We start from the raw sequence: 12,266 nt of genomic DNA on the forward strand, positions 1-12,266 counted from the left end.
TACTTTTTTCTTTTTCCTCTATATTCCATATTAACCTACTACAATCTTATAGTAGCATCTAAGCCATTTGGTGTCACACAGTGAACACCAAACAATTATCAGAAAGTGTCACAATTTACCATTACGCATAGGTCAAATTTATTTAATAACACATACATATATATATATATATATATTATATAATTACCATTTTATAAGAATATGTTATTTGAGTTATTGTGATTATAGGTTGAATTTATATACTTATACACTGATATGTGATTTCTATCATTATCCTATGAATTGCAAAGCATAAAAAGCATATCTCTCATCTAAACTACAGACTAGCTAAATGCCATCTGTGGTGACACAGAGCAATACATCTTTCAAAGTTCATGAGTTTATGGAGAAAGAAAAAAAGAAGGTGAGACAAGTAAAATATGATGGATGAGAGCATGGGGAGCACGGTCAAACACACCTTGACTCTCCCCCTCTCTCCACCCTTCTCCCTTCCCCTCCAGCCCACAGGAACCCTGCTCTGTGCCGATAAGGACAGTCTGCTGCTAATTTTACGCAGGAAAGGCAGGAAATGTTAAGAGAAGACTTTGCTTTGCCACAAACAACAGAGCAACTCCAGCCCTGCAGAAGATCCTGTGTGCCATAGAGCTGAGTCGTCCGGGGCTGAAAGACAGACACGGGCACAGAGAGGAGGGTCATGGAGAACTAAGGGGTTGCCCAGACACAGATATAGAGAAAGGACAGCGGAATAAAAGGAAAACGTGAGTGGACTAAAGGGTTTGGCGGGGAGACCGTGTCCTCTCTTGGACACCTCTCTTGGAGCTATGGCAGATAACAGCACTCATCCTATTGTGGAAATACTGGAGTCTTTTGGATTGAGTAAGTCATTTTACAATATTTATAAAGCATTCTCTCTCAAATTTCTTACGTATAATGTTATGTTGTCAACTCTGAACTTATATAAATGACTGGGGAGTGTTGAAAGTTATGTGCTGAGAACTTTAAAGAGAATTTGCTTCTCGACAGAAAGGCAGAGAGTAGTAAAGAGTAACAAAAGATATTGGCAAGAGTTATCTGTGAAAAAACAACAGCCAGTCCGCGTGTAGCTTTTTCCATTTAGTCTTTTCAAATGTCATTTCCAGATGATCCTTTACACTGGACTGTGATTCTTTTCTCCCAGGGAGAAAATTGTATATTAATACGCACTTTGGAATACACTTAAGACTGTAAAGAGTTTTTGCTGTCATATTGCAATAACATGACGGAAAGTTATGCCTTGTCATTATTTGTCTGACTACAGACAACACATTCTTTCAATAACCTGAAAAAAAATTTAAAACCACGCTGACAGACACTCCAAAACACAGAGAAATAGAAATTTACTTTTTATTTAGAATTTTAAAAAATTGCAGATTTCAAAGGAGCTTTAATGTCACGTGACACTCAGGATAACAGGCGTGTGTGCTACTGGAATCGGTATTTCTATGGACAATGGAATGTCACAACAGGAAACTTCCTAAAATTCAAACTATTTAATTCAGTTTAGCGCCATAAGAAAACACTGGGTGTGGCGTAAACATTAGGAATTTGACCGCCCACTATAAGTGTGTTTTTTACGAAAAAGCCCTTTTGATTTCCATTATGGTGTCATACGTATTTTAAATGACATGAGAGTGAATAAATGAAGACAGAATTTTTATTTTTGGTTGAACTATCCCTTTAAACTGTTTCCTACAGTCAGTCACTCAAGATCCTAAAAATCATTAGTCCACTCCTTAAGCCATCTGAAATAAATAGGAAAAATTTCCTTCCAGACTTCATAACTATACTTTCCTTAATGCTTTTATTAAATTACATCTCTATTCCTCTAGGGGATGTCATACTGGCCTTCTGTCTTTCTATGGTTGTTGGTCTACTGCTAGGTGCTCTGGTCTACATGACTTTGACCTGGATGTCTCGCCGTCGGGCCTCGGCAACAATCACACGCCTGCCCGTCCACCGTTCCACCACCCGCTCTTCCTCACCGCGCTCACGTTCTGGCTTCAGTCGACACAGCAGCAGCTACGACAGACGCAGCAATAACAGCCTGGCCAGCGCTGCCTTTTCTTTCCATCGACAGACCTCTTCCTCACCAACAGACTATGGCGACTTGCCGGGCCGCAAATCTAGTTTCCGGGCCTCCACCTTCCATCCTCTTCTCCAGTGCAGTCAGATTGCTCGCGAGGCAGAGGAGGGTGCCCAGGGTAGCCTGCCACAGACCCCAACTCTCACTACAAGCCCCGGGGCGGCTGGTGCAACCAACACTGTGAGTTCTATGATTACTCCACCCAGAGCCAGGAACAGACCAGATTCCTTCTGGAGCAACAGCAACCTTAGGGGCTTCCATGCTGGCCAGACCCCACCACCTGCCTATGACAGTATCATACGAGCCTATCAGGAGACGACCACATGAAGGAGAAGACACTAATATGGTTGGGAGAAGACAAATATATACATAGACTTGGACTTTAAATTGGACAATAGGAATTTCAACTCCCAGTTTCTTTTTGGGTTTCTAAACTCAGTCATGGCCAGTTTTCCAAAGTTGTGTTGTGTTGTGTTCTGTGAGAGAGAGAGAGAGAGAGAGAGAGAGAGAGAGAGAGAGAGAGAGAGAGAGAGAGGGAGAGAGAGAGGTGTGCACTGTGCCATTCTTAAACTGACATCTCACCTTCTTTATAGATGCACCATGAAGCCGCTTAGCACCACATCAACAACTTGCTGAATATTTTCCTGGGAAGACATAAGAAATTCATATACATTGAATATTGAATCATAATAAATAAAGAGAGGACTTCATAATGATGATCAAACAATCAAAAATAGCAGGATGGACATTTGTTTAAAAAATTCTTTATTTTTAATAAATGTATATATCTGTATTTATAAAAAATACAATTCAAATAAAAATGTAAAAAACATAATTTGCCCGAAAAAGTAGCTGCAATATGTTCACCAACGAGTAACAGCGCCATCTGCTGTTCATAGAGAGAACACTTTTATTTCTCTGGCTCTTAATAAGTGACTTGAACTAAAGCCTGACAAAAAAACAGTCATTTAGCTTTGAAACAAAAAAGTAAAATGCCATGGGCACATGGGAAGGACGTTTTTAGCGTGTATGCATTTTTATTACATTTGTTTTACATTAATATTCAATCTATTATCAAAAACTATGCATCATTTAATAGAGAGAGAGAAGTAGAAATAGAGAAGAAGAAATAGAGAAGATAAAGCAAGAGATATCGAAGGTCAGGGTGGGGTTGCAATAAATCTTAGTAAAGTTTAATATTGATATACAGCCATTTATTATAAACAGTAATTTAAAATATTTTTGCCACAAACTCATTGGATTGAGTATTTATTCATTTTTATAGGGACTCTAGTCTTTTAAACATTCCTCAGCCTCATAGTAATAAACTGATGCAAATCATTTTGCAATTTTTATTTTTTTTATTGCTACATCTGCATGTTATCACTGAATAAATCACTGCTACTTTTTGTATGCCTAAATCTCAATAGAAAGAGTATTATTAGTATTATTTTGCCATTCTTTGACAGCTTCGTGAATACGTCCGTTAAAAGAGTTGGTGAAAATAAACAAACCAATGACAAAAATGTTCCTAAGGTGTTTTAAAGAGAGTTTATAGCACACATATCCTGGATGTGACCTGATATCCTTCACAAACATGAGTGGATTTCCCTTAACAAGAGGAAGGAAATCTCTCACCAGGTTGAAATGAATGCAAAGGATTCAACTTTATATGTCAACATTGCTGTGCCAGCTGCAAATGACATATACACAGATATACAGTCATTTGCTAGACAGACAGCTTTTAATTTCCTAAATACAATAGGCCCGTTACTCTGAACAATTATAGTGCGCACTGCGCAGTATTACGGTCAGTGTTGCCAGATTGAGCGTGTTAGACCGGAGAAAACTGAATAGGTCGGGTGGATTTTTGAAATTAAAAAACAAGCAGCTTGCCTTTTCTTTGATTTTATTTAGTTAAGTTATTTCAAAAAGTTCGAAAATAATGTGAGCTGCAGTCGTAAACACATTATTACCAACGTGATATAGAGGCTACCCACTGTTCAATAAAAATAAAAGGTTTTAAACATCTATGAGGAGGTGTCTTTGAACTCTGGTGTGCGATCAGTGTTGCTCCCCAATCTGGCAACACTGATTACGGTAAAACATTTAGATACGTGACACTAGATTTTACGGTAATGACGCTTCACGTTGAAGTCCGTTCAAATACAAAACAGTTCCTGTTTATTTATAATAGTTGTCAAAAGTGAAAGCGTGTATGCGCAAACCAGGTTCATTTGAAGGTGCTCCTGTTTTTAGAGGTAAAGTGCACGTGTACAGTACGCCTTCATTGACAGTTCTAAACGCAGACAGTGAATTAGCTATCCAGCTAACTCGTCATTTTACGAAAGCACACTGCTAATTTAACCTCGAACAATGATGATTTTTCATTTATGTGAGATGTTTTAGAATAATTAGCATTATATAGACGATCAGACCTGATGTCTGTATTATAGAAGTATGTTCAATGTGTCGAAAACAGGAGATCATGTGACAGTGACCCCGCTGGAATGCCTTGACTTCTCCACCGCGGCTTCTTTAACTGGTTAGGTTATGATCGACGTGAGAAGTTTAACGTTACTGTAGAAGTGAGCATAAACACCTGTGTCTCACCGGTTTTTGGGTGTCATCTGATGTGCGTTCTTGTCGGATATCTGCGAGTAAAGCCGCAAATGTCGGCGTCTGCACTACGACTGATCCGCTGCCGCAGGCTGAGCAGCACCAGCGGACCCGCTGTGAGGAGACCGCTACCATGGAAGGACCTCCGTAAGATATTTTTTTGCAAGATTATAATAAACATTTTGTATTTCTTATAATACTCAAGTCATTTTAACAAATGCTTTTTTTATTCAGGAAAAATGGCAAAGGTCACTGGTGCAGTAATTTTGGGGTAAGTTTATCACAGTTTTACTAGTTTTGTAGTCATCATAATAAATCCACCAAACCTACTATTACAAAAAACATGCTTAATTTCCTTGAGAGTTTGCAGATTTCATTTATTTATTTGATGTTTCTATATATTTGACAATTTTTGTGAAGTGTGAGCTGTGAAAGTTTTAATAAAACCATTGGGTTTCTCTTCAACAGAAACCCTAACCTACTTTCTGACTCTTATCTTATATGTTTCCACAGGGGATTTGTTTTCATCACATATGAAGTGGTTACGCTGAAGCAGGCCGTCACTATCGACACAAGTGCCATTCTACAGGAGAAACACAAGTCCTACATCTACCTGACTCATGCCACCAATAGAGAACAGGAGAGTCTTGCTTCTGGTACATTATGTTCACTTTTTTGTTGTATAGTCATTTACATTTATGCATTTTGGCAGGCGCTATAAAAGCAACCTTTAGTGAATAGACATTATATAGCTTCGCCTTAAGAAATGAAATATCAGTTGAACAACAGGAACACTACTGTAGTCGTAAAACATTCTGTGCAACTCATAACTGCATATACTCAACATAAGTAATGTTAGCACTTTAACAGACCTTTAAACTTTTTCAGGGCTCACTAACAAAACCAGAAAAGAGCTTCATAAAGCAGTTAGAAAGTTTCTTGAAATTTCATCCAGAGTTATGCTCCGCCCCCTGGACGGTGAGTATTCATCTGTTCCCATTGACAATTCATGTCAGTTATCGTATCCTGCTGATTAAAATGTAAATGTTATGTAGGATCTTACGAGTATACCAAAGGGTATGCTTACAGAAAACCCACTTAGGACAGAAGGGTTAATTTCACGTTTTTAGGAAACATCTGCTGATATCTTTCTGTTTACATGACATTTACGCATTTGGCAGACGCTTTTATCCAAAGCGACTTACATTGCATTATCTTATACAATTGTTTCTAAGTATGTGCAATCCCCTGGGATCGAACCCACGACCTTGGCGTTGTTAGCTGTAGCCGTTGAGTGATAAAGATGACTGTCACCTGTAGCCACAAAGAGAGGAACTGACATTCAGTGTTGTTCTCTTTAAAGGGGTCATATGACACGGCTAAAACGAATATTATCCTTTGTTTTAGATGTAATGCAATGTGTATACACGATTTTAGGTTCATCAACGCTGTATTTTCCACATACCGTGCATGTTTGTATCTCCTCTTTGCCCCGCCTCTCTGAAACGCGCAGATTTTTTACAAAGCTCATCGCTCTGAAAAGTGAGGTGTGCTATGATTGGCCAGTTAACCAGTGCGTAGCGATTGGTCGAATACTGCACCCGTGTGATGGAAATGTAACGCCTCTTACCATATTTCTAACATAAGGTTCCAAAGCAATTGTACTGACAGGTACGCCCACCTTACTTGCGTGTACATTTGGGCAGTCTTAGTCAAATCATACCACGAACTTATGTAGATTTGTGGGGGTGTGGTTACACGAGGCGTTTCAGGCAGGTCTGAGTGAGCATTCGCTTTTAGATAGAATGCATCTTTTGTTCCGACACTTTAATATTTGCAATTTTACGTGACTAATACATGCATGGGCAACTTATAACACACCAAAGACACAGAAAAACACGTATCCGTGCCATATGACCCCTTTAATAGTCTTATAATAGACCGTGTTTAACGTTTGGCTCTGTTTTTCATCACAGCTCAATTGAAGGCATCGGGTTTGAGGGTGTAGAGTAGTGTATAACAAATAGATTGAACCCAAGACAGTTTAGCAAAGTGTTCCACAGTAGTAGACTGTTAAAATGTAGAGAGATCTGATGTGATGTTTTACTGATATGTGTTGATGGGGTCTATAACTGTGTGCTCACTGCTCCATCAGAGCATCTAAGTCATCTGGACGCAGACCCTCATGAATATGCCCTTTGGATCCTGTTGAAAAGAACCTGCTCTGCCGACCGGGCCATGAGACAACAGGCGGTGCAGGACCTGGCCCAGAATCACCACTGGAAGGGTGAGAGACTAAAGCTGTATTCTCTGATACAACTGTAATGACTGGCCAGTAGTACTGACTTTATCTCAGCACTTCTCACAGTAGATACAATGGTGTGCATTGAATGATGTTGCATCCATGCTGCTAGGTGTCAGTCCAAGGCAGCTGCGTGTAACATTTGTATGATACTCTCATTGGTCTTTTGGCCTGTCCATCACAGATTATCAGTACCAGACAGCAGCACAGGTGGTCGATCAACGCACAGCTGTGGGTCTCGCCCGCATCCCTAATGTGGACCTGCGCTTCTTTCTTCCTCCTCCTGCACTGCCACACAAAGAGGATGTGGGTAGATACTCCAAACATTAGTTGAGCTGACTTAAAATGTCCTGGCATCACCTGCTTGCGTTAATGTTCGTGTGCTATGTGTGTATAGGATATATCAATAGAAGACAGCCTTAGACAGTTGCTTGCTTCTTTACCCCAGTCGGAGGTGGATCAGTGCGTGCAGTACTTTACCTCGCTGGCACTTAGAGAAAGCAGCCAGTCACTGGCCTCCCAAAGGGTGAGACACACAATTAAATACATTTGCAAAATTGACTTTAGATGAAAAATCCACTCTAATAGCTGTGTTTTGCACTGTGGTTTTAGGGGGGGCTGTGGTGTTTTGGAGGAAATGGGTTGCCCTACGCTCAAAGCTTGACTTCCACCCCCTCAGAAAAGGTGGAGACTTTCTGCCTGCAGGCTCTGGTGCAGCACTCAACGGTGAAGATTCACCTCTGTTTATAATCTGTTGTACAGCATTGCAGTCCGTGTAGTGCATTTTTGCACACTTGACACTTTTTGTAGAGCAAGGAAATAAACAGTGATCAAAGAAAACAGAGTTCCTGTGAACGAGTAAAGCTTTTTCAAAGTTCCCTCATTTCATTTCAAATGTGTATGACTTTCTTCTGCAGAACACAAAAGAAGATATATTTGAAAACCAGTGTTTATTCAGACAACGTTGATCCCCATTGACTTGCATTGACACAAAACCACCGAGACATTTCTTAAAATATCTTCTTTTGTGTTCCACAGAAGAAAGAGTCATATACAGGTTTTGAATGGCCTGATGAAGAATAAATAATGACAGACGTTTTATTTTGACCTGAACTATCACATTATTCCTCACAGGTCCCCAGTCATTGTGACCACATTGTTGCCAATGGAGGATTGCAGCTTTTACAGAGAGTCTACCAGCTTCGCCGAGACTCTCCCAAGATTCAGCGTAACATTGTGCGAATTATTGGAAATCTTGCCTTGAATGATAGCTTGCATACCGCTATAGTACAGTCAGGTTAGCTTTGCTCATAAGCTTGTTTATATCCTTATACACTAAGAATCATATGAACTATTATGACATTTATAGTTAATGACTATAACTGTATTAATTCACATTCTAGGTTGGATATCTGCCCTAGCTGAGATGATCCAATCACCACACATCATGCAGGCATCTCACGCTGCCCGTGCATTGGCCAACCTGGACCGAGATGCAGTAAGAGAGAAGTACCAAGATGGCGTTTATATCTTGCATCCGCAGTGCCGTACAAAGTAAGCATACTTTAAATTAAAATTTCCATTATTGCTCCAAAAATCATATATTTAATCTCATTTCACCTCCTTTACAATCAGCCAGCCAATCAAAGCTGACATCCTTTTTGTGCATGGCCTGCTGGGAGCAGCGTTTAAGACATGGCGTCAAAAAGACTGTGATATTACAGGTGATGATGACAAGACCTCAGAAGGGATCCGAGACGACTACACTGAATGCTGGCCCAAGGTTAAATATTTTTGTGAAGACCGCTATGAATGAAGCGTAGGGGTAAAATCTCAGAGTTAACAAATGTTGTCTGTGGTGTAACAGCATTACAGGGCTGGAGAGGCATTTGGAAAGTCATTCTCGATCTCTTTTTGTATTTTCCACAGTCATGGTTGGCTGCAGACTGTCCAAACCTCAGAATCCTATCAGTGGAGTATGACACGCATTTAAGTGACTGGAAGGCGAAGTGTCCTGCCGAAAACCAAAGGTAAATTATGTTTTATTAACAAAGTTCGGGAGGAGCCCATGCAAATAATTACACAGCTGCCCGTCATTAGCTATTACATCATCCGTCCTACCAAATCAAGAGTGAGCTCTATAAATAGTTAAATCGCCTTACTTCCTTTCACTCGACATTTTTTAAGTATCCCTCCTCCACCCCGACTCCTGGCCATTAAACCCAGTAGCCCCTCACTGCAGAACGCGAGATCCAGGGGGCAAGGTCTCTTCCCATTGCATTGTGATTGGTTGATTGGTGGACACGTCATACTCGTGTTGTTGTTCTACCATTTCCACATTAAGTCGTAAAAAAAGTTATTCATTTGACAGAAAAACAAACTTGCTGAAGACAAACTTTATTTATTAACGTGTTTTTAATAACATATTTTATTAGATTTAGTGTAAGAATACTGACCTCAGAGCCCTCTCCCTGGACAGCACTCCAAATACGCATACTATATTCTCTACTTACTTAATCGCCGCCTATTTAATTATTTGCTAAGGCGAACTCGTGAAATAGTTGTGGTGTGAAGTATGTTAGTAAGTTATCAGGTTAACTTATTGTATTATGATTATTGTTTGTTTTTTCTATACAGAAAGTCATTGGCCTACAGGAGTCAGGAGCTGCTGAGGAAATTGAAGGATGCGGGTGTAGGTGACAGGCCTGTGGTTTGGGTAGCCCACAGTATGGGAGGTTAGTTCTTAAAGCACACATCAGTAAAACTTTTATATGGTCTGAGTTGTACGTCATCTTTATGGTTTATAAGTCTGCAGAATTAGTTTGGTTAACTTATCTTTTTTGTTTCATAGGTTTACTCGTGAAAAAGATGCTTTTAGATGCCTCAAAAGATCCTGACCTCAGTGCGCTGATCAAGAACACTAAAGGAATTCTGTTTTACAGCGTTCCTCACCACGGCACGTTCATGGCAGAGTATTCTGTCAACGTTCGATACCTTCTGTTTCCCTCTATAGAAGTCAGAGAACTATGTAAAGGTACAATACTTTCGTTCTCAGAATTTGAAGATTGAATTAGTCTTTGTCTCACACACTTTATTTCTGCTCAGACTCTCCAGCGTTGCGAGACCTGAACGAAAATTTTCTTAACATTGCAAAAGAACAAGAGTTTAAAGTTCTTAGCTTTGCAGAATCACTGCCTACCTACATTGGGCCAATGCTCAAAATATTGGTTGTTCCATCTCAATCGGCAGGTAGGTCAAAATAATAATTGAAGCTGGCATTATATAACTGTAATGTTATGTTTCATTTGTAAGGTTTTAATATTTTTTCTTCCTTCAGAGCTTGGAATTGGGGACCTCATCCAGGTGAATGTAGAGCACCTAAACATCTGCAAACCAGAAAATAAGAATTCCTTTCTCTACAAACGTAGTTTACAGTTTATTCAGGATGCTCTTGGAGGACAGAGAATGAAGTAAAGTAAAGTGTAAGTTAAGTTAGTGCCAACAGTGCTTAACTGATCTCTTGCCATGTTGTAGTCTGCCTCTTGAGGATTTAACCATTACATTTTAAAGATAGTGTTATTTATATAAGAACTGGAGAAGGAATTCAGGTTTTTTTTTTTTAGATTTTTGACAGAATCATGATGTTTTAACATTCTGCTGTAAAATGAAAACTCCACAACCTTTTCCGGTTCAGTCTTGCAAATATTTATGTTTAGAAACTTTTGTTTTACCTTTTAATGTAATAGGCCTAGTGTGTTTTGCTTACCTCACCTTTGCATTGGAATCTAATGGAGTACAATGTACTGTACTTCTGAAGGAAACATTTAGCATTTATTTTTAACTATATGTTGTATATGTTGTTGAGCATCAAGTTACGTTATCTTACGTCAATGCACAGTTTAAACGACATAATAAGTTAGTTTTATTTAAATTATTTGTTCTTTATATTATTAGTAACAAGCACAGGATGGTACTGATGTTGGCTGTAATTTGCAATATTTTTATACTAATGTTGTAGGACCATACTACTTTGTTGGTGTTTCTCTCACACAATTTTGCCAAATCGTTTTCCAAATCGTTAAATAAAGTTCCATTCTAACTTTTAATTTCTATTTTCGTCTGCCGTTTATTTTATCTAGGCCTTTTTTTAAGTTTCAACGTCATCTTTCGAGCGCTCCAATGCAGCAGGTGGCGCTATAGCTCTAAAGCGCGAACATTAGTTGAGGAAGACCATTGTTACTAGAAGTGTTCACTGGCTTTGAAAACAAAGTGCCGTTTGAGACACATAAAAACAATATATCAATGTGAGTTTCTTGACTTGGGCTTTGAAATTGTTGTTTTTAAAATATTATAATTTTAATGTGACGTTAGCGGTTGGGCTTTAGTATAGCATTAAAAATAGCATTTTACACATCGATGTAGCGTGCATGCAAACATTTTGCGCATATAATTATTTATATTCCTAAAACAGCTTTCCCTTTGTCCTTAAATAGATACGAAAGATATATTTGTGAAGGCAGTGTTAACACATCCCGTCCAAAATGGTCAACGTATTGAAAGGAGTTCTCGTGGAATGGTAAGCTATAATTTACCTAGCATAGCCATTTAAATTAAGATATGCTCCTTCAGTTAAAATTATTATTTTCTTCTCAAATATTAAACAGTGATCCAGCTATGAAACAGTTTCTTTTGTATCTGGACGAGACGTCAGCCCTGGGTAAGAAGTTCATCATCCAGGATTTGGACGACACGCACGTTTTCATCCTGGCTGAAGTCGTGCATATTCTTCAGGAACGTGTAGGAGAACTGATGGACCAGAATTCATTCCCCATCACCCAGAAATAAACATCTGACAGGAGCCATTACAATTTGGGAGAGCTCGTGGATGTGGAGATTCGTCCAGCCTGAACACCAAAACAAAGATGCACATGCAGGATACTCTCTGTGGCATCAGTTATGTAATTCATTTATAAAGAATGTGAATACGAATATAAAGGGAGAAAGTCATTACATATGAAAAGGAATGACTAATTAAGTGTATAGAGGTTGTATAGCCTATAGGAAGCAATATTGAAAGATGTTTGGTCATGGATAATAAACAAGCGCAGGAACGTTTGTAGATGTCAAATAAAAACTTGAACAAATATGCTCTTCGTGTGCTATCTTTTTTACCTTCAATTATTTGTTAAGAAGATTATAAGGTTTAAGGTATAAATAAATGCT

The 12,266-nt window shown here is 39.0% G+C and overlaps 3 protein-coding genes and 1 long non-coding RNA gene across 4 annotated transcripts; 3 read left to right on the plus strand and 1 right to left on the minus strand.

The window, feature by feature from the left end:
* The first annotated feature begins 545 nt into the window (after nt 1-545).
* On the plus strand, nt 546-3,771 carry myct1a (myc target 1a). The gene is made up of 2 exons (XM_057353666.1): nt 546-876; nt 1,869-3,771. The coding sequence occupies exons 1-2, from the start codon at nt 822-824 to the stop codon at nt 2,447-2,449; spliced, it is 636 nt and encodes a 211-aa protein (XP_057209649.1). The 5' UTR covers nt 546-821; the 3' UTR covers nt 2,450-3,771.
* LOC130566277 (uncharacterized) lies at nt 2,296-4,848 on the minus strand. Its single transcript, XR_008964450.1, has 3 exons — nt 4,736-4,848; nt 2,705-2,766; nt 2,296-2,406 (listed from the first exon to the last, which is right to left on the minus strand). It is a non-coding gene; the product is annotated as an uncharacterized LOC130566277 (long non-coding RNA).
* Nucleotides 4,756-11,139, plus strand: serac1 (serine active site containing 1). The gene is made up of 16 exons (XM_057353665.1): nt 4,756-4,888; nt 4,976-5,012; nt 5,255-5,397; nt 5,630-5,719; nt 6,897-7,028; nt 7,228-7,349; nt 7,441-7,569; nt 7,656-7,769; nt 8,178-8,340; nt 8,447-8,597; nt 8,679-8,826; nt 8,973-9,073; nt 9,681-9,778; nt 9,895-10,077; nt 10,149-10,292; nt 10,381-11,139. The coding sequence occupies exons 1-16, from the start codon at nt 4,756-4,758 to the stop codon at nt 10,515-10,517; spliced, it is 2,025 nt and encodes a 674-aa protein (XP_057209648.1). The 3' UTR covers nt 10,518-11,139.
* A 105-nt stretch (nt 11,140-11,244) lies between these two features.
* On the plus strand, nt 11,245-12,205 carry gtf2h5 (general transcription factor IIH, polypeptide 5). Its single transcript, XM_057353667.1, has 3 exons — nt 11,245-11,347; nt 11,537-11,619; nt 11,708-12,205. Exons 2-3 carry the CDS (start codon nt 11,585-11,587, stop codon nt 11,886-11,888), a joined length of 216 nt encoding a protein of 71 aa, XP_057209650.1. The 5' UTR covers nt 11,245-11,347; nt 11,537-11,584; the 3' UTR covers nt 11,889-12,205.
* The last annotated feature ends 61 nt before the right edge of the window (nt 12,206-12,266 follow it).

This window comes from Triplophysa rosa, linkage group LG15, assembly GCF_024868665.1.
Source record: "Triplophysa rosa linkage group LG15, Trosa_1v2, whole genome shotgun sequence".
Classification (NCBI taxonomy): domain Eukaryota; kingdom Metazoa; phylum Chordata; class Actinopteri; order Cypriniformes; family Nemacheilidae; genus Triplophysa; species Triplophysa rosa.